Genomic DNA, 26,432 nt, shown 5'->3' on the forward strand with positions numbered 1-26,432 from the left:
GGTTGCATGGAGTTTATCTCCAGGGATATCGACAGGATACAGTTTCTCCGGGGCGTGCTTCAACCCAGACAAGCAGCAGAGGCGAACCGACCTTACTAACTGCAGCCTGGGTAAAAACGATCTACAAAGGCAGTGCAAACAACATGGGATTCTGCCTGCCAAGGCTCAAACGGAATATGGGGTGATTGTCGACGGATTTCATCATCGAACGAACTACTATGTATGTACGGTATTTAGATATCTACCTGTAGACTACTCTCAACCAGGCCTGGGGGTCCGTCCTTAGCTGTGCCCGGGACGGGACCGCATTTGGCGGGCCCGAAAAACGAAGGACTGTATGTAGAGCTCCGGAGTCCGGGCAAGCCTGTCGAGGAGAGGATTTTGACCGTTATGTGGCGATGCCGTTTTGTGGCAGTGGTGGCGCAGCGGGATGATTGGTCGCACGCACTAGTTATCCTTAGCTAGCGGTATGCAGTGTGCCTGTGTCGCCTCACTTCAACCTCATCTCTCCATTTAAACTAGCACACTGACTTTTCGGCTCCACCCGCGCGAAGCATACCGTACCTTTCTCCACTGGCCTCCTATTGCTGCTACATATATAGTCGACCAAGGTCCAGGGTACATACCGGTAGCCGTAGGGGCTTGTTTTGCGGCCGCCGGCGATAGTTAAGGCCGTGCTTGAAGGGATGACGGAGCGAACTTCGAAGTGCAACCGGCTGTGCGACGTGACGGTATAGTAGTAGCCGATTCCACCGTGGTCACAGTAGCAACTCCGGGAAGCACGTATCCTAGGGCTTACCGAAATTGTGTGGAAAGTTTGGGTTTTGTGCTGGACTCTGATCGGAAAAGAGACAAAACTCTAGTCTGTTCCGTCCGTCGTCGTGGCAACAGAATTGCGCATCCTGAACCTGTGTCGTCTGGAGTCTAGAATGTAAGGAACGCAGTCACACCGAGACTCCTGTCTCTCTCTCCGAGTTCAATTAGACCATGCAACGACCGATATATATACATTCCGCGCCCGCGGCAAACATGAATTAAAAACAAATCCGTTAGAAAATGCATGCAGACTCGAAAACGTCCGTCGTCACCAGACGGCCTCCCCAGCCTTAACTCCCCGTCCAGCCTTCTTCTTGAGCTCCTCGACCACCAACCGTTCCCTTCGTCTCTGCTGCAGTGCAGCCGAGAAGTCCTCGCCGAAGCACCGACACTCAGCCTCAGTCTGGAACTCAATTTCGAACCACTTGAAGTCCTCGAATGTATCCTGTCTCTCGATGCCAAGTCCCTCTTTGTCCAGCCTAAACCCGCCGATAAGATCCCGTTTCGGGTCACCGAGTACACATGCTTTCACCGAGCTGGGATTGTTGAATGTGCGGTGCGAGCTGGGTCTGATGCGGAGTGTGCGGGTAGTGTTGACCGGGGTGGCGTGCACCAGGTCGTCAGTGACAAAAATGCTGATGATGATTCCGTCGAGATAGATGACGAGTCGTGTGGCCTTGACTCGCATTACTTCTGTTGGTGCGGTGGAGCGCATGGTCGGTGCTCGGCCGTTCATCACGAGTGAGCTGCGGTGAGTAGATGTGCCGCCGCTGAGTTCGGTGGCGGAAGGTTTCCACAGTTGGATTCGCGCTCGGTGGGTGGTGTGCTCACCGGAGAGAAACCCACGCGTGTAGCGTACGGACCGGATGTTTTGGACGTCGGCCTCGATTGTTTCGCCCATGAAGGCCTGTTGGAAGTTGAACATATCTGGGCTCTCTTTAGCGTCGCAAACGATGGCCGAGAAAGACGGAGGGATGTACCAATTAGATTGAGGAACTTGTAATATAAAGATGTAGCGAGCGATGTTCCTGGATTGCTGCTGACCGACGACTTACGACTTGATTTGATGTTCTTGTCCCGGGGTAGGTTAGGGGCAGGAGAGTACGCTCCCTGTCCCGCCGCTCGAAGGTAGATGACGGGTAGGTTTTCATGATAGCCATATTCGGGTACTAATTCTGTCGCCGATATTGAAACTGTGACGGGTGAGCGTGAGAAGATCAAGCGAAGGGATGATATTAACCAAACCATTTCTTTGATCGGCATTTCCCCCCAGCAATGTCAGAAGACGATATTTGCCTGTGGACTGGTTCTCAAATAGACGAAAACTGCAGTCCTCCCATTCGGCTGAGGATCCAAAAGTTTGCGATGCCATCAACCTCCTTCAGCGTTGGTTAGTTTATGGGATGGCGGTTGCTACAGGGCCAAAGGGAAATAAGCATACATGGGGCCGAAAACCTGAGGCATAATCTCCCTCTCTCCCGGTTTAGAACCATATTCTACAGCGACGTCGGCATTCCATTCCTCGCTAATAGTGGATTCGACCAGGGACGGTGTTCGCACATCATAGGCCGTATCCTGGCGCATTGCTCCGGCATTCGGTGATGTAGGCTGAACGATGAGATTTGGCGCTAGGTTTGACGATGGCGGAGCGGCCCCCGATGAACCTCGGGAGGAAGAAGAGCTCTGATCGGATATGGTTTGCACTTCGTCTGACTGCGATAGCTGCTCGAATCGCGGTGATGGGATGCCATTTGTCGCTGCCACTGGATTTTCGGGGCTGCGTTCGGGTGTCCATGGCTCTATCTTTACAGGAATATCGAAGCAATCTTCTAGCCCTAATGTTGGAGAGTCGCAATATAGCTCGTCGATGATGGCACTGGGTGTGGGGCTAGGTGCTCTGTCTTGACTATCCGACACACCCGGCGACAGCAGTGCTGCCGTCCTATGGCTTGACAACATGCCCTCGGTCGAGACGGCAGAGCAAGGAGGAGTCGGCAATCCTCCGATCGCGTGATCACCCGGGTGTGTGACCATCCCCAAGACGTCGTGATCTTTATGAATATTCACGCGAAGGCCGTTCGGCTGTCTCTTCTTGCGTCTCGGGTTACGCTGCGGAATCCTCGGAGGCGGAAACAGCGGTGGAGGACAGATTGGCCCCTGGTTTTCTGCTGCGGCAATGGGTGTATAAGGAGGTGGAGGTGGTGGGGTCAGTGATGGGAGTATCACCGTCGGTGTACCCAGCCCTTGCTTCGTATTTGGGTGGCTACGTGCAGCATTCGCCGCGACTATCCGTTGAAGATCGGGAACAGTAGTAGGTGAGAAACCATCAAATATCTCTTGCTCTAGCCCCTTTTGTTTCCTCCCTGAGACCTTTGGTGCTGTGTATTGGTCCGTAAGGTGTTTCGGGAAGATTCGGAAATCGCCATGCCGTAGCACTGTTTCCCTATCCAAAGAACATCCGACCTTCAGTGCAGCGTTGAGTGTGAATAGTAGCTCCTAAAAAAATGGTGTGAGCTTCCCAACGAGTGGCATGCCCGAGTGGAAACAAGAACCTACGGTAGACACTAGCGCCACGGCAGCCCTTGTCTCGTTGAATCTTGGGGATATGGACGGTGTACTTTGCATTCTTTGCAAGAGCCAGGCTGCCTTGAGAAGATTGAGGTAGCCTATTGGGCAAAGCTGTTTTGCTTCCATCACATAGTTGAGTCTCGAGATGGCCTTGAAAGCCCAAAACATGATTATGCGTATGATGGTGTCGGCTGGAAAGTCCTCGAAGAGGTGAGTTTCTCCATAGGCGCAGTTACTCTCGAGTTTCCGAGCTATTACGTCTCGTTCAAACCCTTGGAGTTGCTCGGACAATACCCTCGGGAGGTGTTCGGCGACAGCCACTGCCTGAATTGAGGCCATCATCTTTTCCGAGTCGCTTCTGTGTCCCAAAGGGTCAGCGTTATGCGCAGAGCGATTGTTCGCATGCCGAGTGGGAGGGCGACCAAACCCCATCAACGTCCGCATCACCATTTCAAAAGCCCAGCAATGATATCCGATTCTCTTCTGCAAGGCTCGCAGCCGCTCGTCACTGCCGTGGAACTGCGTCTTTATGGCAAAGTAGATCCATCTTTCGGTAGCGTGACGGTCGACATGCAGCGAGATGAGTGTTCTCTCGACGTCCACAAGACTGCCATCCACACCATCCAGCGCTATCCCAAGCCCCTCCGTCGCGGAATGTGCGTTGTCAATCCGGATCGTCTTGGAATTGGCGTTCTCGATCTCGCCGACCAGATGTTCGAGTGCTCGAGCGAGACGATGGAGCTCTCGACCCAATGAGAGGTAGCTCGCCGGCGCTTGAGAGACTCCTTGGAAGAAGGCAGCGTGGAGGGAGGCTGCACGGCGCTGCGTGTGGATGTAGACCGCCGGGTCAAAGTCCTTTTCAGTGGTCGATGTCGACGTCGACATCTTTCTAGGATGAGTCCGAGGTATCTAGGATATTTTAGGAGATGTGCGTTGAGCAAAGGAAACCGCCTAGATTGTGGAGGATCGGATCAACAAGTATGTATGAAGAAATAAGTAAGAGTAAGGGGAGCTAAGTGTCGGATGCCCGATGGATCTCGGAAGGCAAGTTAAGGGAACACAGCAGCGTGCTGTCAGTCGAGTGAGTCGTGCTCAGCTAATGTACGTACTCTGGAAGTGCAGTAATCGATTATCAAGCTGCTGCTATGATTACCTACTGCAGGTATTTCGAGCGATCGGGTCCCAGGCCTGAGGCCTTAGGCAGGTCGGCGGCTCAGTGTCGCAGCCGGTGTAGCCGCGCCGAATATCCATGCGGACCCAGCCCTCAGTCCTCATCTGTTTATTAGAGCATGGACGTCCAGAGAGGGCCATCGCCATGTTGGGATACATAACCACAGCCCTGGAGCCTGGAGGAGGCCGGCGACCCCTCACGGAGGTTAAGTTTGCCTGAACGCACTGACCAGCATGAAGGCAGGACTGATGACCTCCCGGCTACGTTTAGTAGTGGGAGCCGGTCAATCGCCCATGGTTCCAGATACAAAAAACCTTCAGGCATCTTCCGCGGATACAGAATTCGGACAAGTTGGTTGTTTCTGATGGCTCTGTAACACTGGCTTGGTGTCTGAACGGGGGTGAGACGGTCGGAAGATTGGAAGGATCCGGCAATTATCAACTTGCGTGGAGTCCTTAGCTAGTATTAGAATATATTCCATGTAAATCTGTGCGGGTTGCATCGGTGCAGCGGTGCTGGCGAGACCCTTGCGAGCGAAGGGTGTGCAACGGACGATTTTCTGGGGTATGGGGGCCTTCCGTTGCTAAAATCAGATGGCTCGTACACCTAAGCCATCGCACGCCTGATTGTGGTCGACATGGGAGCCTTGAATATCGGAAGATCGGTATAGTGCTTTCCAGACCAGTCAACATTTGGCTGGTGGGAACTGGAAGGCAGAGACACATAGCGAGATTCGCAGCCAGTTGCAAAGCTATTATTTAGATGTACTAAGGCAGTCATCAGGAATTAAAGGACTGGACTGTCTTTCGCTGCTGATTCCGACTAGTAATGTACGTCAAGATCCCAGACCTGGCTTGTTTGATGTGCGGTAAGTATGCAATCTCTGATAGAGTGCTCACAGGCTACGCTACCAGAGAGAGAAGCTGCTTGTATGTTGTAGGCGGGTCGTCTCCATCATGAAACCTGCTACCTAGTAGTTAGCCGTATTATCACCGAGTGGGACCGTCAAGCCTCCAGGATTCTGACGACACGGAAGAAACTTTCGCCGCAGGTGCAATTCCAACCTCAAGTCATCACAAGTGACAATTCTGGCTCTCAGACTTCTCCAGATGATCATCGGAGCGGAAACCTAAGCAGCAACTATGCGATCAGCTTTCGGCCCGGTGGGGTTCAAAAAGGGGTAAACCCAAGGTGTTATAATGGTTGAACATCAAACGATCAGTTCTGCAGCTATGTCGGAACGGCGACTCGGCAATACCACATCGTACGGGTGCGCCATTTCCGTCACCGCCGTTTGCCGTCCCACTCGCAGTTAGCTGACTCGTCCAATCGAAGCGATGCATCACAATATCGGTGTGGCGGAGCGAGAGGAGGAAGTGAAGGAGGAACTGTTAGTGAGAGGAGAAGGTAATGGAAGAGCTGTCGGCGAGAGATGGAAGTGAAGGAGAACTCCTGTCGGCGGGAGAAACCGAATGTGGTTAGTAGTGGGCATCAGCGTTGGTGGGAATCAACTTTGACGGGCATAGCGGGGTCTTCTTCTGCTTCATCTTCCGCTTCATCTTCCGCTTCTTTCTCCATCATCCTCTACAGGATAGACCATCAACCTCTATCTCCTCTTTCTCCTGTGTGTGCTCTCCTTTCGATCCCGCCTCCGCCCTGGAGGGGTGTTAGCAAAAGAGCCGTCTGCAAAACCGGCTCCTCTGTATCCCATAAGACCTCAGTATATCAACGTTGTTGACGATTTCTGTGGGCCTCTCACTGCCGTGGATGCATGTGCCGACAAACTCGACTATCAGACAGAGAATATTGTAACCCGGTGCACTTCCCAGCATCGAATGAGCCCCTACGTACGTACATATACTCTAGACTACAGAATCCAGTATGTACAGCCGTTTCTAACCATTTCTTCTTGAGCACCAGAAACATCGGCCATGGCTCCCGAAGTCAAATCATGTCGACGTTTTCACCTGGCGACATTTCCAACATGGTAAATTAGTCGGTCCAAACCATTCATCTTAGCGAGAGAAGTCGAGTCGTGCAATATTCGACAGCTTTTGGGCTACATATGTACCGAACGGCCATCACCGGAAGCTTCCGCCATGCATGACAAGATACGCTAAACATCCAGAATACCCCAGCATCAGCCGTAGAGGCTCCGTCTCATCATTATCGATTTGAGCGTCTCGAGGTGCTCGCCTCTGCACGCACATTTACAGAGCCAGTCCGTGCACCTTGCGGCCCTTTTCACGGTCTCGAATAACCCGGTCTGTGCAGCTTCAGGATGAATCACGAATCACGCTCATTTAATTTACTCACGCAACACGACCGCAAAGCTGACTCTTCCTAAAGCCACGATCGGTACGAAACCGCAACGGTTTTCATCCGTCCCTCCACCAAATCTAGAATATGCGGAAATTTTTATCAAAGGCCAACAAGGCGTGCACGGCATGAAGGACGTGGCTTTCGGTTGCACCGCAGAAGTGATGTTTATGTACGCCGTACTTGGCCGGCGCCATGTATCGATACCAAATTACCAATATCACGAATCAACGATATCCCCAGACAGACCGGCTGCTCCCCTATTACATACCCAAGTACGTTCCTGCAGATTGCAGGATGGGACGAGGACCTCCGTCAATGCCATGCAGGGAATGGGGACACGATACTGTCGTCCGCGTGCTTGGAGCCCGTATGTGCGCCGCCATTTTTCACGATGCCAACGCGACGTCGGGGGGAGGGACGGACTCGGCGATGCTGCCTGCCTGCGAGTTGGTAATACAAGTTCTGGGAGGTCTGAATCACACAGCGAATTGCACTGGATCGTTTGTTCCAACTCGGTGCTGCAGACGACTACGGTAGCTACCACCCCAGCTACATACTCACGCCGGCTGCTGGCGCCCCGTGAAGACTATGCCTTGGCCAGCCTAACGCACTAAATTTGCCTACTCAGGGGGCTTTTGTGGGTGGCTTTAATCTCACACCATGCCACATGGCCTTGCGGAGGTCAGATCTGTTCTCGGGCGCTAACTACCGCCGATCATACAAGCTCGTCCGCACTAGCACTAGGGAACTGCCGAGTGAGAAGGCATGATCGTCGTTCTCCTCCAGTGACGAATCCGCATCGTAGACTAAGTACCGCTGCTCAACAGAAGATTCAATAGCAGTTAATCGTCGCACCAGGTCCAGCTGATAGGTACCGACGTCCACATCCTCGCTCTGCTCCTTAGTAATAAAAAGCCGTTGCTACCCGCTCCGATCCAAGTCCACAAGTGCATTCCGATCTGCTGTCTCTTCAGGCTTCAGTAGATACCGCGGGCTACGGTACCTACATATGGCGACTACAATTCCAAGGGCTGATAGTGCATACTAGTAACTACTTGGGCATGGGGGCTCGAGAAGAATCCCGGCTAACCGCACAAAACACGCGACTTCCGTTTCCCTCCCTCCCTCCCGAACCCACAGACAAGGGGGGACGGCGATCATTTTCTCGCTTGCCCGTGTCATGGCGGAGCCGGCGTCGTACACTCGGAAGGCTGGGTTGCCGCTTACACGGAGGAGCACATAGTAGTGCACATACCGTATCAGCTTATATACGCCGACACAGCTGGGCAACGGGCATACATAGGAAGGTAGCATGGTAACCGCACGGATCAAGGATTCGCGTCGAGTCCTCACCGACGCACGGATGGATGGCTTGGATATAGGTACATACCACTGAGCGAAACTCGAATTCCCGCCCGTGTCACGCAGGAATACGGGGTGCCTATGTACGTAGCTATCCAGTGCGATGTTCCTAGCCACTGAGAAGCGAGTTTAGTGCGTGCGCGACCGGCTCGCCATCGTCCACCGTGCGACCTGGACCGGTGGTGCGTAAGTTGCCCCCCTCCCCCACCCCGCCCGTGCGAATACGGGAGAGGAGAGGCCTTCGAATCTCGAGTCTCGACCGTTGGGGCGGCATGAGCATGAAGACACAGCATATGTAGAGTGGAGTGGAGTAGCTAACAATGTAGCTAGCATATCCGAATGCCTGCCGCAAACGGTTATAGGTGCGATGCGATGTGATGGAGGCTGACTGCTCTACATAGCTTACGCGAGGACATCTGGCATGAATGAGCAGTGGATCAATTGTGGTTGGCAGGCGGGCGGGTGGGGGCCGAGTGACGACGCCTTTGCATCATGACACCTGCGCTGCACGGAGCTGAAGACTACGGTACCTGCTTACTCCAGTTACATACAGCCTCCAGATCAGATGCTAGATAACTAACGTCTCCAACCAGTCCGTCGCCAGCAGTGGGACCAACCCCTAACTACGGTACTACGTCGGCGAATGCGCCGAGATGGCTTGGATCACGGATGCACATTCCACATCCCACAGAAGCGCGGATGCGATGCGTACTTCCGAGGCAGTGTCAGTGCCAGTGCGCGCTGTGTGGCTGGCCGCTGGCCGACGACCAAGCCCCGGCCGTATGCACCATGTACTGCGTACTGGTATACGGTATACCCACGCTGGCGATGGCCCGATGGGAGAGGCTGTGTGGAATGCCTAGGTATGTATCAGTACATGCATGAATGGAACATAAAGCACCGTGAGACATAACTATGCTAACAGGAAAAGCAGGAATATAGTAGGGCTGCGATGGCCCTGATTGAAGGCGTATGTACATACCGGCCCATTGCCGGAACAGTGGCATATTCCCGCACGGAGCATGCACGCATGGGCGTCTCTGTTGATATTCATACCGGTATGTATGTTTGAACACACGATGGGAAGGCACGTGGAACTGTCGGCCAGGGCGGGCGCCAATACATACCGGTAGTTGGAACTTGGTCTCGGCCGTCCAGTATTGTACCAGGAACAGCTGATAAGTCGTGCCTCACCACCATTACGAATTATAAGCGCCAGGTTAGGCACCACTTACTCATACACCCGAGTGCAAGTAAGTCGTGACCACCTCCATTTCGTCGTAAGTGCTAACAAACAAGAGCTCACACGATATCACTCATATAACCACATTGGGACCAGTTGCCTATTACTCATGGAGGTGGTAACGACTCAAGGCTCCCTCCTTGTACTCTACATAACTACAGGCTACCGATACTGCACTGGAAAAGCTCGACTTGTATCATTGTATCATACCTATGGTACCTACTCGTACACAGATACCGGTGGGCGCGTCTCCTTCCCCCGTCTCAGGCTCTCAGCTCGAACTATCAGGAGGGGGCACCAACAAACAAATCACGAACGAGCAAGTCGCTACCTATCGCCATTCATTCATACCGCCATGCGGAGTGGAGCAGAGACCGTCCGCGAGACCGTCCGCGAAACCTGCCGCAAGCAGGCTCGGAGCCTCCCCCGAAAGCGGCTGCCCGCCGAACACCACGGTTGCACCGAGTGACACAACTTCGCATATTGCCCCCCTCCCCTGGAATAATCAAACCTTGAAACCTCTTGTCACTGGTTAATATCGAGCAGTATCTGCGGGCGTATGTACATATGTGTCTATGCAGCGTACGGGTATCGTCGTTATCGCGGGTATGTACTAGGTAGTAGGTACTCTACTATCCTGTTGCTCGGCCGTTAGCAATCATCGTGCTTGCGGAAGGTGCTTCAGACCTGGGGCAGTGGCGCTTGCGATACGATATCTATGGCGTTTCAACTTTCGAGCACACTTGTTCAACCTGCGCCTAGAAAAACGGGAGTAGAGTGGCCCGTGAAAGGCCTGTATGAGGTGTCACGGATGTTGAGTGGCAGGGCTGGGCTTGTACCATACACACTACAAACTCTAATCTTCCCGCTCAGAAACAGACAGTCTCACAGACGTGGAGGAGGAGGAGGGGGAGGAGAAGAAAGAGGGGAAAGAGGTGTGCGGCCAGCGAACCGCGACTCGGGACACTGGCCCCCTCCCCCCCACCCCCGCTCTGTGCACGCGCGATGGCTGGCGCCGGGGGGATCATTTGGGCTGGAATTGTAGAGATGGATGGATGTATGTATGGATGGATGGATGGATTGATCGACGGCTCCCTCCCTACATAACTGCCTCCCACTCCCGCCCTTTTGGAAGCTTTCATCGTGCCCCATCGATCGGCTCGGGTTTGGTTTGGTTTGGTCTCGGCAGCACTCAATCTCGACTCTCGAGCGGCTTCCGGTTTGGTCTCGGCAACACACTCAATCTTGAGCGAATTTCGTCCAGAAACAAAGAAAGAAGAAGAAGAAAGAAAAAGAAAAAGACATAAGAACAGGCAGGCTCATTCAAAGACGGTTCCATACAACTGCGACCATGGGTATCGAGGAAAAATACACGCACGACGCTGGTAGCTCGGATCCCGAGCGCGCTCCGGACTCCGTCAAGTACGATGAGACCACCATGTACACTGGCAACCTGAACCCGGATGAATACGGGACGCTGAAGCGGGAGTCCGTTTCCCTGATGCCGCCATCGTGGTCGTGAGGAAATCAATTTCGCCCGTGTGCTGACCAGTGCGTGCGTACATCAAAAAAGGTTGAAGAGTCGGCATGTACAGTTCATCGCCATCGGTGGAATGATCGGTGTGTACATACCCACTTCTTACTCACATATATCCCACGGGATGATGCCCCTCTCAGCGAGGTGAGGTGAGCTCATCGAGTGTTGCAGGTACCGGCTTGTTCCTCGGCACCGGCGTTGCCTTGCAGAGGGCCGGCCCCTTATCGATATTCTTGGCATTCACGATTGTTGGTATGTTTTTGCGCTTCCGGAGCCTTATTTACTAGGCAGCCAGACAGGAAGCGCTGCCCGGGTACTAACTCCAGCGGTCCAGGAACGGTGGTCTTCGCCATGGTGCAGAGCTTGGGCGAAATCGTAACTTGGCTGCCCATCAGCGGTGGATTGACAGTATACGCTTATCGTTACGCCGACCCGGCCCTCGGATTTGCTATGGGATGGAACTACGCCTTGAGTGCGGGCGTGGTGTTGTGTGCTGAAATATCAGCAGCTTCGGTAAGTACGAGTGCGCGGCTCATGAATCATGATTGCACTCATGATGATGGCCATCGAGAGTCGAGACTGATGGCTTGCAGGTTATTATAGGATACTGGGACGATACCATACACGTCGGTGTCTGGATAGCAATCATATTGATCGTCATAATAGCTCTGAACAGTTTCGTCGTCGGTGGATACGGAGAAGCAGAGTTCATATTTGCCAGTACGTACTTCTTCTTCTCCCGCTAGAGAAAGCAGCCAATCGAACTGGCTGACCGTGTGCTCTTCCCCCAGGCTTCAAGATCATAACAATCATCGGACTGCTCATTCTAGCGCTGATCCTTAATTTGGGCGGAGGACCGTTAGTCGAACCCAACAGAGATCCCACCTCCGGCGTGTATACTGATATTCTATATTTACCAGTGACAAGGACCGCAAAGGCTTCCGATACTGGAATAGTCCAGGAGCAATGAAGCCCTATCTGGCCACCGGAGACAGTGGAAGATTCTGTGGCTTCCTGAAGAGTTTCGTCAATGCTGTCTTCTCATTCTTGGGAGCAGAAGTTATCGCAGTGGCTGCCTGGTCCGAGCTCACCTCCGTTGCAGGCTACTACATACTATCTTGCTAACGTTCTCCGATCATGTACCGATAGTGAAACGAAGTATTATCCTCCTGGATTCAGTTACTCTTGGTTTTTTGACTTACCGGCGGCAACAGGCATCCCCGAAGGAACATTCCGAAGGCTGTTCGACGTGAGTGACTGTTGACGACTGTTGCGAATCGCCCCCAAGAATGCTAACCGACTTGCACTGCTACAGGAACATTCTGGCGGTAAGAATCACTGCAGCAAAGCACCGTGCGGCGTATCTGGCTGACGGGCAGATAGCATACTCTTCTTTTACGTCTTTGGAGTTCTAGCCATCGGTGTGCTCGTTCCGTACAACGACCCCAGTCTCGCGAAGGCCCTCGAGGATGGAGAAAAAGGCGCCGCTGGATCACCATGGGTCATTGCGATCAAGAATGCGGGCATCCAAGGCCTTCCGCACATCATCAATGCGGTTATCCTGAGCTCCGCGTGAGTGAACATCCCCCTTTTTCGATGGGGAGTTGGCAGACTAACACGAAGGTTTCAAGTTGGTCTTGCGGAAACTCCTTTGCATATGCAGGAAGCCGAAATCTTTATGCGTTGGGTATAAAACTTATGCTATAACCACGATCCGATGGAATGGGGAATCATGCTGATGTGCATCGCAGCAATCTCCGGAAGTGCACCCAAGATCTTCGCCAAATGTACCAAGCGCGGTATTCCACTCTACGCGGTGATGGCAGTCTGCGCATTCGGCCTGCTCTCTTTCTTAAACGTCGGCCGAAGCAGTGCGGAGGTCTTCAACTGGTTCGTCAACATCGTAAGTGATCGGCCTCCCGTCCCTACACGACGTCAACCTGATCTTCCTCCCAGACCACGGTCAGCGGCCTCTTCAACTGGCTCACCCTTGGTATCTCATACATCCGCTTCAGCAAGGGTCTTGCAGCCCAAGGTATCTCCCGCGACCAGTTACCGTTCAAAGGGTACTTCCAACCATATGCCGCGTATTACACCGTCGGAATGAGTGCATTTTTCATCCTGATAACTGGCTTCGATGTATTCTTTCCTGAAAAACGCACGGCGAGGGAATTCTTTGGGGCGTATTCTGGAGTCTTGATGTTCGCGATTCCATAGTAAGTGCCTGCCTACGCTTCGCCGGATAGGCGGTGTTGACTGACGAGGTGAACAGTATCTTCCACAAGCTGTATTACAACCTCCCGGCAATTCTGTATGAAGAAATGGATTTCTTCACCGGAAAGGCCGAGGTCGATAGGGACGAGATCGAGAATATACCACCGGAGCCGAGGAACGTCTGGGAAAGTATGAGATCGAACGTTCTCCCCGTGTATAATAAAGTACGGTGTGCTAACCGCCATTCTCAGAAATCTGGTCCGCGATCGCATAAGTGCGAGAAGGGGAAAGTCGTAGGAAATTCAGGTAATATGTAGGACGGGAAAGATGTGATAATTACATAAAATCGAAGGGTTGTTTCCGTGATCACTCAACCGCTGGTCCGTATCCGCATGTAAAAGCACTTGGTCGTCTTGTAGGACTTAAATGTGAAATTCCCATTGAAAACCGGACTCGGCGAAGTGAGCAAGCCAAAAGTCGTCAATAGCTGTTATGAGTGACCACAGTGGCTTCGTGGAGCGGAGCGGCGATCTCAGCCTCGGGCAACCAGCTCACCCGCGGACCACGTGACATCACCGGCCGCAACCCGCTCGAGCCCGCGACGTGCTTTATATTTTATACATGCCTAGACGCCCAGACTCGCCACACCACGCACCGGTCTATGCCACCTTGAATTCTGGCGCCGTTATCGCCAGAAATTTTACCTCTCCGCTCTCTCTAGTACATGACTTGTATCACTCGGTGAATGTCATCGTTCGCTCACAGGTTTCCGTGAGCTCTAGCCATTGATCTTTGCCAAAGAAATTCCACTGAGGCGCCACTCTCTTAAAACAAGTAAAGAAATCCACTAAATACTATGCAGTTGAATGAAACATCTATCCAGCTCACCCCCAAATCCGTAAATACCCAAAGCAAAAACTTCCATCCACCTCACCAGGAAGGTCCGCACCAAAAACAAAAACAAAAAACAAAAACTTAGATGATAGATCCACCTCACCCGCAAAACCCAATGCTAAACCTAAACTTCCATCCAACCTCATCGGCGCTGCCTATTCTCGGAATCCCGGTGCTTCCGCCCGCCGTGGTGCCGCTGCATCTCAACATCCTGCAAGCCCGCCTCGCCACCTGTGTAACCCTTCCGATCCTCCGACAGGATAACATTAGACGGGTGCACGAGGTTGAACAGGAACACCGCGGCGGCCATCAAGACAGCGTCGAAGATGTACAGCCAGACCTCGTTGCGCATGAGGTAGCCCTTATTGCCCTGGATATACTCGACGACCCTGAAGATGCTCCTGACCATGATGAGGGCGGAGGCGCCATAGAGCACTCTCAGCAGGGTCAACCACCCGTTCTTCCCGCCGGTCTGCAGCGAGCTGGCGAGCACCGTCGGCTCGCGCACGATCTGCGTGTGGAACCGGATTGCGACCACCACGAACCCGCCAAAAAACAGCAGCTGCACGAATAGCCCGCCGAGAATCAGCTTCTGCCCCAGGTCCGCGGACTCCTCTGTCGCTTTGGCCATCATCCCGCCACCCCCGCCTTGCATCATGAACGAGAGCACGTCGCCAAGAACGAAGAATTTCGTCAGCCAGTTGAGCCGGATCATCGAGTGGTGCGCCGCATCGAGGTAGGCTATCAGGCGCCCTAGAACCATGTAGATCGAGGCTGCGAAGAGGGCCGGTGCTACGAGGAGGAGCAGCGATTGCATGATGTACGGCCCGAGATTCTCTTTGTCACTGTGCGACATTATCCGCCCAACGTATCCGATTGCCTCCACTGCGGTGGTGTTAGCCCTTTCACACATATACTCCATCGTGATGTTGAGGAGGGACCGGCGTACTCAAGGCGCCGATAAACATCGGTATGAAGTACCATGTCCGTGACCGGATAAGTTGGAATCCATGGGCAATTGTGGTAAGGGCGAAGATGACAGCGAATATCGCTGCAGCAACGATTGATGGTGTGTAGTAATAGAAGACGTATTTTTGTGGGACGACTTCGGTGGACATCGTGCCTTCGTCGGGTTGGGGTCGGAGCTGGAGCTGGAGACGGATGTATGGACGTATGGACGGGGGTGCGGCCGGGGGTGAAGGAATGGGAGCAGCGAGCAGCTGTGGTTCGGTGGAGTATTGCTTATCGGATTCGAGGTGTCTGGTCTGCCAAATAATTGCGGGTGTACAGCGGCCTTAAGTACGGACAGTGATCACCGTGAATGGTTTTGGGCGTCATATAACCAAGCACTTCGTATTCGCTGAACTGCGTGCCCGGTTCTTTCTCCTCCCTTTCGTTTGTGCGAAGCACCCTCTCCGCACTAGTTGGTTCAGAATACCCGTCTAGAACCTTGCGTGTTCGTTCGGAGCCCACCGCGCAGACAGGCCCGAGGAACCGTAGGTAGCTGTCGGTACGAATACGATGGGCCGCCACTAAACTGCGGAAAATCTGACGTGACGCTAGATAGACAATCCCCCGGCCGGCCCAAACGTCGCCACGCCGTACCGCTTGCGCGGATAACTAGGGGCGACAACGTAAGCTGTTCCGCAATTGGCTGCGACGGAAGCTGCCGGGCTCGTCTTCGTTCATGCGGAGTACTACGCTAGCTACTATCTAGTGCGAGGCATCCATTCGGACCCGAGATTCTCACTAAGTAGAGTACCCTGCTGGTAGGGCCAACGCTTGTTCGGACCACCGCCGGAACAAATTAAAGCGCCCTGGCTTCGAGTACGAAAACGAAAACGATACGGTACCAAACGTAGCCTAAACGTCGCCAAAATAAAGCTTGGGCTAATAGATGTGCTTATGGAGAGCGAGGGCGCAGTTACTATATGGCATGTACCAGGTACTCCATCTACTTACACAGTCCTACAAAAGGGGCATGATGGCATGGCATGGAATACGTCAGGGTTTGTGGCTTAGATATGTACTCCACATAGGTAAACGGAAGGCGAACATCCCGAATCACAGGTAGGCGTGTACCTAGCCATGTTCTAGAAGTCCTTCCATTGCGTGTAATAAGGTTCCTTAAAGTTAAGCTAGAGTTCGAGCTCGGTTGGTAAACGAATACATTGAACTGCGGTGATTCGTTTAACTTCAACTCACCAAAAGGCGGGTTGAAGGTTGAAACCAGGCTGAAAACCAGCAGAATTACCGCCCTCGGAAGGATCACACGGTACTCACCATCCAACCTCAGGCCAGACTGTTTCGTGAGGTTTTTTGGTATTTCTTGGAACGTCCCAGAAAGGTCACTCCGAGGTGCTGGCGGCGATCTCCAGAAAATCTTCTCCAACACACCTCAACTCGCCTAATTTAACCTCGAGGAGTCAAGGAGTCGAGGAGGCGAGGACCCTAAATAAATTGCGAACAGCAGAGAGTTGGCCGATCGAGTATGTCCTAGGTAGTATGTAACGTCAATGCGGATACGAGCTAGCTAGGTGGACCAGATATTTAGAGTATGATGGATATCATTCTACAGAGCGTACGTACCCTCGTCGTCGCAGCAAAGCTGAGCATCCGCAGCCTTGGCCATTCGATACGTCGAGGCGCTGTGCAGCGGTCCAACTTCTCCCCGAGCCTGGCTCAGCTGTTGGTAGACAGTAGATTGACACCGAACCGATTGTAGACTGGACTGGTCACTTTTGTGGTGGGTCGTTGGTAGGAGCGGTTCCCCTGAGCTGAAGATGATACCACTGCTAGGTAACGGATTGATCTACGAACGCGAAACACAGACGATACGGTGGGCTCCTCTGGCGACGTTTGCGAAGCGCTGAGCGAGTCTAATCGGATCCGTCTCGATTCTCGAACGCGGATACATGTCTGCCCGTTTGTCTGGCGCTTCAGGATCGGCGACGAGCCTAATTCACAATAATCCCCCGCCACACGATGCATTTATGCTCAAAGTCGGTCCATGCCTCGATAAACCCGGCGAAAACAACTTCTGCCCACGGGCCACGGCGGTTTCTGCACGGGTGCGTGTCATAGGAACTCACTCGGAGAACGCCTGTAAACGCACGTCAGAACGAGCAAGTTGATTCCGTGATCGTAGCCCATTCGCCAGTATACTGTGGTACCTCAAATGGACGGCCAGCCGACAGGAAACTGGAAGACCAGTGCTAGTGGGTGGGGCTGCGGGATAACGCTGTCCCGAGGATACCTTTTCGAGCAATACAGGGTGGGGTGTCGAGAACCAAGCAGAAGCAGAAGACGTTGTGACTGGATGCTAAACAGAAAAGAATGTTCACCAACAGGATAGCCAGCTCGGATGGGAGGGAGGCGGGGAAGTGGATTGCTGCCACGAAATACACAGTAGTTATCCAGACGGCGGACAGGATACTCGGAGCGCGCGTGTCTTGTTCTGGATGGGCCTGATACACCATGATGAACCAATCCAGACCGCAACACAAACGGTGAAATCATCCAAGTATCGTACGCATTTGACATTCTCTCTGCACCCACTGAAGGATCTAACAGGATCCAACGGGCTGGCCTGCACCCTAAGTCCAAGTCCAAGTCCAATTCCAAGTCCACGGAGCTGAAGACTCCCACCACCACCAAATCATCAAACCAGCAAATCAAGACCCACCCACTGCAGCAGTTTCCAATCACATTTGGGAAAGATTCCACTAGTAAACGCTCGGTCGAACCCCCCGAAATGATAAAACTCGTGGCCTCGCAAAGGGGGTGCTCCTTTGAGGACTAAAAGGGAGGATGGCTTCAGCCTTCGGCGGTAAACGACAGGGCTTCGGATACGGACGGAAACTAGGAGGTAGGTAGTTATTCCCCAAGGGCTAAGGTAGACCTGGTATGTATGGGCTATCGCCGGCGCTGTCCCCTGGATCTTTTCAGCTGTGCCTCCGCGCTCGTTGAGTAGCCGTCGGGCACTTTCGCCGCAACGGCTAATGCCGCCGCCCGGGCCCCAAGCAATGGTCGAACCGGCAGATAAACCGGTTCTCCCTACTGCTCGATTCGTCCGGTGCATGGTGTGGAGGAGGGATGAGCAGCTGTCGGCGAGAGGAAACGGATGTAGTTAGTGTAGATGGTCAAGGCAGCCAGCGGGGAGGGAGCGAACTTGAGTGGCCTCTCTCGCTCTCTCTCTGTCTCTCATCATCATCTACAGAATAGACCATCAACCTCTACCTCCTCTTTCTCCCTGTGGGTTCTCCTTTTCTCGACCGCTTTCCAGCCTGGGGAGGCATTGGCGAAAGAGCCCTCGCAAAAGTGGAACCAGCACAGAGCTACCTAGTCCATTCATCAGATACGGGCTCGAATTCGGATGGCTATGCCCCCACGATCGGTCCAGTTCAGTTTCGACTGAAAAATGAAGTTACTGAACCAGTATGCACCAAATTTAAGCAGTTGCGGCGATCTCGTCGGGCGTCTAGTCTGGTCTTCCGCCTCGACTGCGTTCAAGCTCCATTCTGTAGGTGATGGTTGTCGTCTTACATGCCCGATGCCGCTGAACCAACGCTCGAACGCAGGAACAGCCACAGTGCCAAGTGTACACGATCCTCGGACCTCAAGGAAGAAGCCTGCCCCCTCTACCCCTTCTACTCCTAAGATTCAAGATCGACCCTTCCGTAGTTTCAACTTCAGAGACGACGCGGCGGCCCGTCTTGCGCGGTGAGCCCTGGGGTGGCCTTATGGTATTCATGTAAGCCACGGAAAACACCCTCAACTTCGCAACTTCACCACAGCGTCTCGGCCTCGCAACCGGCCAAAACGGTGACCGAGTTCTACCGTATTGAAACCCCCTCTCCGACTCCGAGCTCTTGACTCTTCGCGCGCGATATATCCTCCACAACCTCCCGGCACAGGCACGACTTAGCCGTCCTCCCCGCACCTCCCCGCTGCGGCGATGTGACGGCAACAAAACCGTCGGCCCTAGCTACCAGTGGTCTATGCCCGCCGCACGCCGCCGCACTCGGAAGGTTCTCTAAAGGAAGCTTCAACGTCATCGTTACGTTGCGTTCATTTTGAGGTAAAGTTACAGAGTTATAGTTTTCACAAAGTTACCGTTTCACAAAGTCCAGAAGTTTCGATCCGACGCTGAGATTTAACTCGAGAAAACGTATGCCTAACCGTCTGGGCATATTTATGAAAGGCTATAACTCTCTCCAACTCCTTCCACTGTCCCCACCAACTGCTCTCACTGCTTCCACCCGCTGCTCCTCGCACCTGTACCCGCACCGACTCGCACCCGCACCCGCAGCCGCACCCACTCACACTCGCACCCGCGCACCGTCACAATCCGTCCACGCCGCCCCGCATCCACGCCGCAACTCCGCAATGAAGACGCCCACCCTCCTCTCGCTCCTCTCCCCACGGCGATGCGTGGCCGCTGCCAAGGCGCGCAGACGGAGCTCGAAGCCATGCAAACCATGCAACTCGTGCGTATCGTGCGTTTCGTGCGTTTCGTGCCCACCGTGCCCACCGTGCCCAGATTGCAAGCCGTGCAACCCATGCAACCCGTGCCAACCGAGCAAACCGAGAAACCCGTGCAAGAGCTGCGACCGCCCGTGCAACGTGCGCGACAGCGGCTACACAGTGATCCCCGAGGAGTATGTGGGCCAGGCAGGCGATGTCCCCGCTAGCTGGTGCAAGTGCTGCTTTGAGTGCGTGCTCATGCAGTCGATTGAGCTGGAACTGAGGATGGAGGATTTAAAGCTGGAGAGGGAGGGGCGAGAGGGGCGAGAGGGGCGAGAGGATGTCCAGACGGTTAAGAGGAGGATTACTGAGGCGGGGTGGGTGGAGGTGGAGGTGTAGGTTGGGATTGGGGTTGTAGGGGGGAAAGGCGATGGAGGTGGAGTGATTTGGCGCGTGGGATGAAGTGTCTATAGATGGTGATGGCTCTGCGATTTTTGCAATGAGTGTTGGAAGTTTGGTGTTCTTGTGATGATCAAGTATTGGTCGAGATGGGAAGATGTTTGATGACAGACCATTGACGAGTCAATTCATATGTACAAATAAACAAAAGCAAACAAAGTCGAAAGCAATTAGTCTGAAGAAAAGACTAAACACACCCCAAACAAGAACATCAAATCGACCGCTCTCCTTGACAATGTCCCATACCACACTGCAACTCCCCACGAGCGCAGAAACGATGAATTGACCTAGTCATGCCACATCTCCCATTACTCACAGCGCCATACAAAGTTCCGGGACACACGAGGCCCCTTTCGTATCCACCGTAGAGCACACGAGGCCCTCCCATGGCTGAGCAACACGAGGCTCTCCCTGAGCACACGAGGCTCCCCACCAGAAGCAACACGAGGCTTCTACCATCCCAGGGCACACGAGGCCCCTGGAGCGCACGAGGCTCCGCACATCCCAGAGCTCACGAGGCTCTCCCTACTCGAGTCCACGAGACTCTCCCCGGGCAACACGAGGCCCGAAACCCTAAAGGGCAACACGGGGCCCTTCTTTCCTGAAGATCACGAGTCTCCGGAGCTCACGGGGCTCCCCACAACTTTGGCCGCTCGGGCTCACGGGGCCCGACGCGGCGTGAGCAGCACGGGGCTCGGATGGAGCAGCACGGGGCTCCGGTGGAGTTCACGAGACTCCATGGTGGCAACACGAGGCCGAGGTACAACCCGAAAGCAAGCTGTAGAGAGCACATCAGCATGAGCTCGAGCGCGATATCGAGGAGGGCATACCGCAAAACTATATACATGGCTCCTTAAAAACCGAATCGGATCGACCAATAATAATTGACGACGTGACCTAGTGTCCATTAGCGTTGTTACCATCTTCCCCGCACCGAATCAACGAGTCACCTACAACTTTGCGTTCCACCACTCTTCCGTTCAACGGGATGCATCGAGTACTATCTCATTTAGTGGGCTTCCCTGGGGGGTCCACCACCTTTTCCTCCGCCGAGCACAATTATTTCGAAGGCGAATGCGACGCGGATTGGATGCGGTTTCTGAAGCCGCGCCGCCAACAGTCAGTTCTGTTCCACAGTCATAGACCGTTTCACCATTCGCATCTGAGACTCACCGATGAAAAAGGATGAATGCGCCAACACAAATGAGAAAAGAGAGGGATATCGACAAATGCGGAGTCCAGCTCTGAAGGGTATCAGCTATTTCGCGAGTATCACAAGTACTCGGACGTCCTAAAGATGGTATCGAAGCGACGGGGATCCATGCGTGGTATCGGTACGGTACGGTAAAGGCCTAGCAATGAAAGGGTATAGGTATGGTACAGTCGAAATTATGAGGGTGATTACGGTGGACTCCGGAAGATAGGCCAGGTATTATTGCGGTAGAGGATCGCGAAAGTATAGCACGTCGAAGGAGTGGAATGGCAGACGATCGGAAAGCTACGAAAGGGACATCGATCGAGTGCGCGGCGGTACGAATTAAACCTTAACTGGAAACCATTAGCCAACGAAAGAGGTCAGGAACACGACACGAACATACCTTTTTGCACGACTCGGTCGGCCCATGGCATCAGGTGCTCGGACGGGCATCAGTCGGTAATGATTTACGGGGAAGGCATTGGCGATACGGGGGGAGTGGGTTTAGCCGGGATGGCGATACCGATCAATCAGGGCGCGGCATTGGCAATTTACGTCTGGCAACGTTAGCGATACTGCGAAAACAGCCGATGGGATGTCCGAGATTAAGCCTTACCAGGGTCACATTGTGCGAACGTAAGCCGGTCAGGGGTGTGGGGAGCTCGCTCGTCCGGGTTCGCTGCCGAACTTGCCGCCGCATACGAACAGCATCTTTACAGCGTCCTTGGTTCATCGGGCTTCGGAGGGCTCCTACATGTATCCCTAGAACATCGATTAGTCATAAAGCAATGCATGGAAAGGAATCAGCATACAAACTCGGTTGAGTGTCGTTGTACAGATCCGGAATGCACACATCGAATGTCGAAAGGCGGATTCACACATGGACGAAAGCAAAACACACATGCTGCGGCAGTCATTAGTACCCCGTGAGGATACATACCAACGCTGCATCCGTGGTCAAGCATGGCGGCCCTCCTTGTCGATCCGACATTCTTTCCGACATCGAACCTATACAGTCAGTAGGCGGAGACCTACCGGGCATAGCCTCAATGGATGACCGGTGCGTTGGGTGGCAATGTCAGAGTCCAGTAGAACAGCCTTCGATTCGGCGTTGTCCATCCGGGATGGTACTGTGCTTCCAAAGTCAACGTAGAGAGGGTTTCATACGTTTCTCGCTCTTCCGTTCGGTGTTGAGTGTTGAACTGATCCCGAGCAGACAGCACGAAGATGTTAGTATATGATCCCGCGCCCAACACTGCACAGCTATCGCATCGCACCCCACTCCAGGGAACACATACGGATTTGGCCGGCGAAGACGAACACCTTTCCATGGGTGATAGGATTTGATGTGGTTCTCATTCGTAATCCTAAGAGCTCGAGCGTGTTTATCTAATACGTCTCAGCAACCGCTAACGTCGTGGACCTCCTGGCACTCCGCATGAGTGTGTCAACATACGCAAGTCCTTTAATTCCAATGCATGTCGCAATGCAGCTGACGATCGCGTGAACAGGTGAATCGAATGACGTCGATCCGGCAAGGGGGCGTATGGCTATCAAAGCCATCGCGAGAAACGAAGCGGGACATGACGAGACGACAAAGGAGAATGAGAAGAAGAGGAAGAGGAATGCCTGCGAACGTGATAGGAAGGTGAAGGGAAAGTAAACGAGTGATGGAGAGTCTGTCGGGATGGTGGTTCACAACCCGCAGTTTTATACTGCTGGAAGCCCACCGCTTTCCACTTGCTACGAAACAATTATCACATCGCCCACCACCACCAGCAGCAGCACATGGTGCAGCGCATCATTCCCACGGAGGCGTCAGTCCTGGTGATGATGATGCCGATACCACACCACACGTGAGCCAAGAGCCAACCGCGGCACTGTGGTGGTGGTGTGAGGAGTGCGGTGCGACGTAATTCGTGCACATCCCACAGCTTCGCCAAAAGATGCCGCACGAGCTGGCCAATTGCAGCCGGCGCAAAACAGGGTTCTCCACTCGGATGCATCACGTAACGGGAAGTGGGTGTCGAGCGGAAACACGCTGATGAGCAAATGTCGTTGCTGCGATCGAGATTGCAACCTCAGGGGGTTTCTATTTTATTTTATTTTTGCCGAATTTCGGTGCCGTCACGCGATGACCACCCCACCTCGATTCTCGGCACAACCACCATCCTCGCAGCGGCGGCCGCTCAATGCGATGCCTTTCCGTCTCGCTGCCGACGGTGGCCGTTCCACTCAATGCGTCTCCTTCAACCCACAACCGCTATTGGTACAGTCAAGGTACGCATATAGTACCTTCGACAGCTAGGTACGTATAACCGGTACCAGAGCTGCGATGAGCTATAGCTCCACAGCTCCCAATCGACCCAAGACAAGCTTCGTGCTGCAGCCAAGACATACCAGCTTTTACCGCATCCGGTGCTCGCGGCCCCGGATTCTGCAACTGCGAACGATCGGCAGATGGGATCACCTCTCCTTGGTGGCACCAGTTGTGCAAAGTCGGAACAGGTTTTGTGCGGCGACCAAGGCGCTACCCCGCATTTTGTCACACGACCCGTGCAGCGGAAGTGTGGGTCGCTAGTGGCCAACTGCCTGGATGGGCACGGACTGCATTCCGCCGCCCGACTCCGTCCACCGTCCAGTCACCCCACCATCACCACCACCATCAGCCCAATTTCCAAAATGCACCACTCGGCGCATTGGCACACCACCCCATCATGAGTTGCGCCTTGGCCGTTGGGGGCGCACCACATCCCCCGGAGAAGGATATCGCACTCACCATAGACTCGACGTTGCCGAATTCCCTTTTATACCAAACAGCATCCACCCACTGTTGTCATTCCCCTTCTCTCCCATCACTCTTGATCTCTGACAGAGGAAGTACGTACTGCCTTCAAAACCCATTCATCAGACCACTCGCGCATCTATATTTCCCCGTTCCGAAATCAATTCCTACACCCACCCACCCACAATCCCAGAATGCCTTCTAAGAAGAACGCAAAGGCGGCCACCGCCGTAGAGACACCAGCTCCCGCCACCACCGAAGCTAAGGATGCCACCACATCCGACATGCCCGAGGGCCCCGCAGACGGGAAGAAGCATCGCCGCGGAAGCTCCGTCTCGGAGAGTGTAGCCTTCAAGGCCGAGGAATTGGGTACGCACATCAATTCGACCGAGTCGATTGAATTGCCGTCATCACGGACCTGCCGCTGACGATCGTCTTCCTATGTAGCTGCCAATAAGACGCAAATAACAATACACAAGGACGTTCCAAGACTCAATTGGTTAGTCGAGCTTCACTTCACCAATGCGCTTCCAGATCAGCGTGTGCTGATACATAGCTTGGATTGTAGGAAGATGAACACCTCTCTCACAACAATCGACGAGTTCAACCTCGACGTGCCACTCACCAACCCACCTCTGAAGGCTGTCTACATCTGGTTCCCCAGCGGGATTAAGATTACTGCCCGGAACCTGAAGCATGGCGTCACGATAAAGGACGCCTTGAAAGCCATCTACAAGCTCTACCATAAGAAGGTAAGAGAATGCATTACCCCTGCCCGATGAGCTTCCGGCTGATTGGACTTGAAGGCCGACGACGAGCTGGACTTGCCGGTGCTGGACACCATCGAGTGGACGCAGTTCTTCGCCGAAGACAGAGAGAACTGGGGGGCCGTCTTGGTGAAGCAGAAGAAGGAGCAGGCCCCTGTCACCAAGAAGAAGGCCAAGAACTGAGCATGCTCAGGTCCCATTTGTGATGACCAATGTTGTCACTGAGACATTGTTGATGCTTGCATCACGTTTCTCTACTTTACCACGTGTGATCGATGGTCACTTTGGTTTTTGGGAGTTTTGGCTTTTGGTGTTTTTTCTCTTTCATATCTCTACTCTGCTCTGTTGGAATAATCCTTGGAATATATTCCTCCAATATACATCGGCTGCGGTTCTCGAGCATTCGTTTCCCTCATGCACTCCAAAATCTCATAGTGTGTCTTGCCGTAGAGACTCCTCCGCGTCGATATCCTCCGTGAGTTGCCTCGAGATGCGGACCAGCTCCCCCTCCAGCTCCACCAACTTGTCGGCATCCAACACTGGTATAGCCGGCGTATTCTCCATCCACAGCTCGCGCTCGGGACCTCCCCAAAACACCACATCCTTCTCCAGCGGCACCTCGATCTCCCACGGCTCATGCACCTTCCTGAACTTGACATCCGCTAGCTCCTTGATCTCCCTCCGCAGCCTCATGCGCGACTCCGACGCCTTCAACGCCGCCAGCGTCGTCTCCAGCGCCATCAATATCTCCTCCCTTAAGCGCTTCCCCTCGTCGCCCTCCCAGTCAAGTGCGTAGTACTCATCCGCGGCCTCATCGTGATACCTCCACCCGTCCTCACCCCGATGCACGCGTTTGCACCGCCCATCGAGCCTATCCTCCAGCGCGCGGCGACACCCGGCAATCTCTTGTGCATCGCCGAGCCCAGCCACGACCAGGCACGCGCACAGCGAATGCATCAGCTCCCTCCACGCGTCCATCGTGAACGCGGTGCAGTCCTTACACGGCGCCCAGTTGCAGCGCTCGATGTTGTTCGCCAGCAGGCGGGCCGCGAACGCCGAAGACTCGGGTTCGTTCTTGGTGGCGAGCAGCGGGGAGAGCTGCAGGCGGCGGCGCCGGAGGTTTTTGGAAACCATGTGCTCCATCCCCTTGTCGGCGGGAGTCGTGGGGTCCGCGCAGAAGCGCGCGAGGTAGGTTAGGTATTGCGAGGTGCGGCCGGACGCGGACATGGCGAGCTGCAGACGGGCGAGGTACTTGTTTACGAAGCCTGAGGTGGTGAAGCCAGAGGGGGCGATGCGGAGGAGGGAGAAGTCGTTGATCAGGACGCGCTCGATGCGAACGTGGTCGTCGAGGCGAGTGAGGGAGTCGAGGAGCCCATCAAGGCACTCTCGGACGAGGTCGTAGGTGCGGGATTTTCCGGCTTCGAGGTAGAGCTGGATCGCACGTTGGAAACAGTGCGCAGCGGGTCCAGGCTCTGAATGGTCGTTCAATAGGGTGACGCCAAATTCGGCATGGAAGGCGGCAGAAAGAAGCGAGTAGTTTTTGGAGACGAAGGAAGTGGGTTTGCGGAGGACATAGATGTAGTGCCACCAAAGCTCTTTGGAGAGGTGCTCGTGATCAGTGTTCGGGAATATT

General features: G+C 53.9%; 9 protein-coding genes across 9 annotated transcripts; 4 read left to right on the forward strand and 5 right to left on the reverse strand.

Moving 5' to 3' along the window:
• Positions 1-943: 943 nt before the first annotated feature.
• Positions 944-2,282, reverse strand: BZA05DRAFT_69998 (uncharacterized protein). The gene is made up of 3 exons (XM_051488574.1): positions 2,062-2,282; positions 1,797-2,009; positions 944-1,743 (listed from the first exon to the last, which is right to left on the reverse strand). Exons 1-3 carry the CDS (start codon positions 2,186-2,188, stop codon positions 1,085-1,087), a joined length of 999 nt encoding a protein of 332 aa, XP_051338789.1. The 5' UTR covers positions 2,189-2,282; the 3' UTR covers positions 944-1,084.
• BZA05DRAFT_69986 (uncharacterized protein) lies at positions 2,129-4,401 on the reverse strand. Its single transcript, XM_051488573.1, has 3 exons — positions 3,812-4,401; positions 3,373-3,742; positions 2,129-3,312 (listed from the first exon to the last, which is right to left on the reverse strand). Exons 1-3 carry the CDS (start codon positions 4,267-4,269, stop codon positions 2,230-2,232), a joined length of 1,911 nt encoding a protein of 636 aa, XP_051338790.1. The 5' UTR covers positions 4,270-4,401; the 3' UTR covers positions 2,129-2,229.
• Positions 4,402-8,857: 4,456 nt separating this feature from the next.
• Positions 8,858-10,076, forward strand: BZA05DRAFT_70168 (uncharacterized protein). The gene is made up of 4 exons (XM_051488575.1): positions 8,858-9,102; positions 9,174-9,301; positions 9,373-9,492; positions 9,539-10,076. The coding sequence occupies exons 2-4, from the start codon at positions 9,262-9,264 to the stop codon at positions 9,949-9,951; spliced, it is 573 nt and encodes a 190-aa protein (XP_051338791.1). The 5' UTR covers positions 8,858-9,102; positions 9,174-9,261; the 3' UTR covers positions 9,952-10,076.
• Positions 10,077-10,429: 353 nt separating this feature from the next.
• BZA05DRAFT_401087 (amino acid permease/ SLC12A domain-containing protein) lies at positions 10,430-13,616 on the forward strand. Its single transcript, XM_051483963.1, has 16 exons — positions 10,430-10,970; positions 11,056-11,102; positions 11,191-11,271; positions 11,354-11,532; positions 11,613-11,739; positions 11,811-11,877; positions 11,940-12,098; positions 12,169-12,177; positions 12,234-12,268; positions 12,335-12,347; positions 12,403-12,591; positions 12,651-12,706; positions 12,771-12,922; positions 12,976-13,235; positions 13,292-13,422; positions 13,485-13,616. The coding sequence occupies exons 1-16, from the start codon at positions 10,834-10,836 to the stop codon at positions 13,505-13,507; spliced, it is 1,665 nt and encodes a 554-aa protein (XP_051338792.1). The 5' UTR covers positions 10,430-10,833; the 3' UTR covers positions 13,508-13,616.
• Positions 13,617-13,841: 225 nt separating this feature from the next.
• Positions 13,842-15,443, reverse strand: BZA05DRAFT_374835 (RTA1 like protein-domain-containing protein). Its single transcript, XM_051481770.1, has 2 exons — positions 15,077-15,443; positions 13,842-15,012 (listed from the first exon to the last, which is right to left on the reverse strand). The coding sequence occupies exons 1-2, from the start codon at positions 15,243-15,245 to the stop codon at positions 14,270-14,272; spliced, it is 912 nt and encodes a 303-aa protein (XP_051338793.1). The 5' UTR covers positions 15,246-15,443; the 3' UTR covers positions 13,842-14,269.
• A 1,787-nt stretch (positions 15,444-17,230) lies between these two features.
• BZA05DRAFT_70203 (uncharacterized protein) lies at positions 17,231-17,697 on the reverse strand. Its single transcript, XM_051488576.1, has one exon. It carries the CDS (start codon positions 17,604-17,606, stop codon positions 17,343-17,345), a length of 264 nt encoding a protein of 87 aa, XP_051338794.1. The 5' UTR covers positions 17,607-17,697; the 3' UTR covers positions 17,231-17,342.
• A 1,522-nt stretch (positions 17,698-19,219) lies between these two features.
• Positions 19,220-20,149, forward strand: BZA05DRAFT_401096 (uncharacterized protein). Its single transcript, XM_051483964.1, has one exon. The coding sequence runs from the start codon at positions 19,300-19,302 to the stop codon at positions 19,990-19,992; it is 693 nt and encodes a 230-aa protein (XP_051338795.1). The 5' UTR covers positions 19,220-19,299; the 3' UTR covers positions 19,993-20,149.
• A 3,882-nt stretch (positions 20,150-24,031) lies between these two features.
• On the forward strand, positions 24,032-25,205 carry BZA05DRAFT_401098 (uncharacterized protein). The gene is made up of 4 exons (XM_051483965.1): positions 24,032-24,401; positions 24,480-24,531; positions 24,601-24,784; positions 24,839-25,205. The coding sequence occupies exons 1-4, from the start codon at positions 24,227-24,229 to the stop codon at positions 24,980-24,982; spliced, it is 555 nt and encodes a 184-aa protein (XP_051338796.1). The 5' UTR covers positions 24,032-24,226; the 3' UTR covers positions 24,983-25,205.
• BZA05DRAFT_73115 (uncharacterized protein) lies at positions 25,004-26,432 on the reverse strand (the record flags this gene model as incomplete). Its single annotated transcript, XM_051488582.1, has 1 exon — positions 25,004-26,432. A coding segment is annotated over one exon (1,204 nt), but the record flags the coding sequence as incomplete, so codon positions are not given.

The sequence above is a fragment of the Tricharina praecox genome (assembly GCF_024521635.1).
Source record: "Tricharina praecox strain CBS 144465 chromosome Unknown BZA05scaffold_15, whole genome shotgun sequence".
NCBI lineage: Eukaryota > Fungi > Ascomycota > Pezizomycetes > Pezizales > Pyronemataceae > Tricharina > Tricharina praecox.

What these genes read in the sequence shown, in the direction of transcription:
- BZA05DRAFT_69998 (XM_051488574.1), bottom strand. Translation starts at nt 2,188, where the DNA reads ATGGCATCGCAAACTTTTGGATCCTCAGCCGAATGGGAGGACTGCAGT. An exon ending in AAATGCCGATCAAAGAAATG is followed by an intron (nt 2,010 to 2,061) that starts GTTTGGTTAATA and finishes CACCCGTCACAG; the next exon opens with TTTCAATATCGGCGACAGAA. An exon ending in CAAGTTCCTCAATCTAATTG is followed by an intron (nt 1,744 to 1,796) that starts GTACATCCCTCC and finishes AAGAGAGCCCAG; the next exon opens with ATATGTTCAACTTCCAACAG.
- BZA05DRAFT_69986 (XM_051488573.1), bottom strand. Translation starts at nt 4,269, where the DNA reads ATGTCGACGTCGACATCGACCACTGAAAAGGACTTTGACCCGGCGGTC. An exon ending in GTGATGCGGACGTTGATGGG is followed by an intron (nt 3,743 to 3,811) that starts GTTTGGTCGCCC and finishes TTTGGGACACAG; the next exon opens with AAGCGACTCGGAAAAGATGA. An exon ending in CCGTGGCGCTAGTGTCTACC is followed by an intron (nt 3,313 to 3,372) that starts GTAGGTTCTTGT and finishes CCATTTTTTTAG; the next exon opens with GAGCTACTATTCACACTCAA.
- BZA05DRAFT_70168 (XM_051488575.1), top strand. Translation starts at nt 9,262, where the DNA reads ATGCACGCATGGGCGTCTCTGTTGATATTCATACCGGTAT. An exon ending in GTTGATATTCATACCGGTAT is followed by an intron (nt 9,302 to 9,372) that starts GTATGTTTGAAC and finishes ACATACCGGTAG; the next exon opens with TTGGAACTTGGTCTCGGCCG. An exon ending in ACTCATACACCCGAGTGCAA is followed by an intron (nt 9,493 to 9,538) that starts GTAAGTCGTGAC and finishes CTAACAAACAAG; the next exon opens with AGCTCACACGATATCACTCA.
- BZA05DRAFT_401087 (XM_051483963.1), top strand. Translation starts at nt 10,834, where the DNA reads ATGGGTATCGAGGAAAAATACACGCACGACGCTGGTAGCTCGGATCCC. An exon ending in CGCCATCGGTGGAATGATCG is followed by an intron (nt 11,103 to 11,190) that starts GTGTGTACATAC and finishes CGAGTGTTGCAG; the next exon opens with GTACCGGCTTGTTCCTCGGC. An exon ending in TTGATGTTCGCGATTCCATA is followed by an intron (nt 13,236 to 13,291) that starts GTAAGTGCCTGC and finishes CGAGGTGAACAG; the next exon opens with TATCTTCCACAAGCTGTATT.
- BZA05DRAFT_374835 (XM_051481770.1), bottom strand. Translation starts at nt 15,245, where the DNA reads ATGTCCACCGAAGTCGTCCCACAAAAATACGTCTTCTATTACTACACA. An exon ending in GATGTTTATCGGCGCCTTGA is followed by an intron (nt 15,013 to 15,076) that starts GTACGCCGGTCC and finishes ACACCACCGCAG; the next exon opens with TGGAGGCAATCGGATACGTT.
- BZA05DRAFT_70203 (XM_051488576.1), bottom strand. Translation starts at nt 17,606, where the DNA reads ATGGTGTATCAGGCCCATCCAGAACAAGACACGCGCGCTCCGAGTATC.
- BZA05DRAFT_401096 (XM_051483964.1), top strand. Translation starts at nt 19,300, where the DNA reads ATGCCTAACCGTCTGGGCATATTTATGAAAGGCTATAACTCTCTCCAA.
- BZA05DRAFT_401098 (XM_051483965.1), top strand. Translation starts at nt 24,227, where the DNA reads ATGCCTTCTAAGAAGAACGCAAAGGCGGCCACCGCCGTAGAGACACCA. An exon ending in CTTCAAGGCCGAGGAATTGG is followed by an intron (nt 24,402 to 24,479) that starts GTACGCACATCA and finishes CTTCCTATGTAG; the next exon opens with CTGCCAATAAGACGCAAATA. An exon ending in GACGTTCCAAGACTCAATTG is followed by an intron (nt 24,532 to 24,600) that starts GTTAGTCGAGCT and finishes CTTGGATTGTAG; the next exon opens with GAAGATGAACACCTCTCTCA.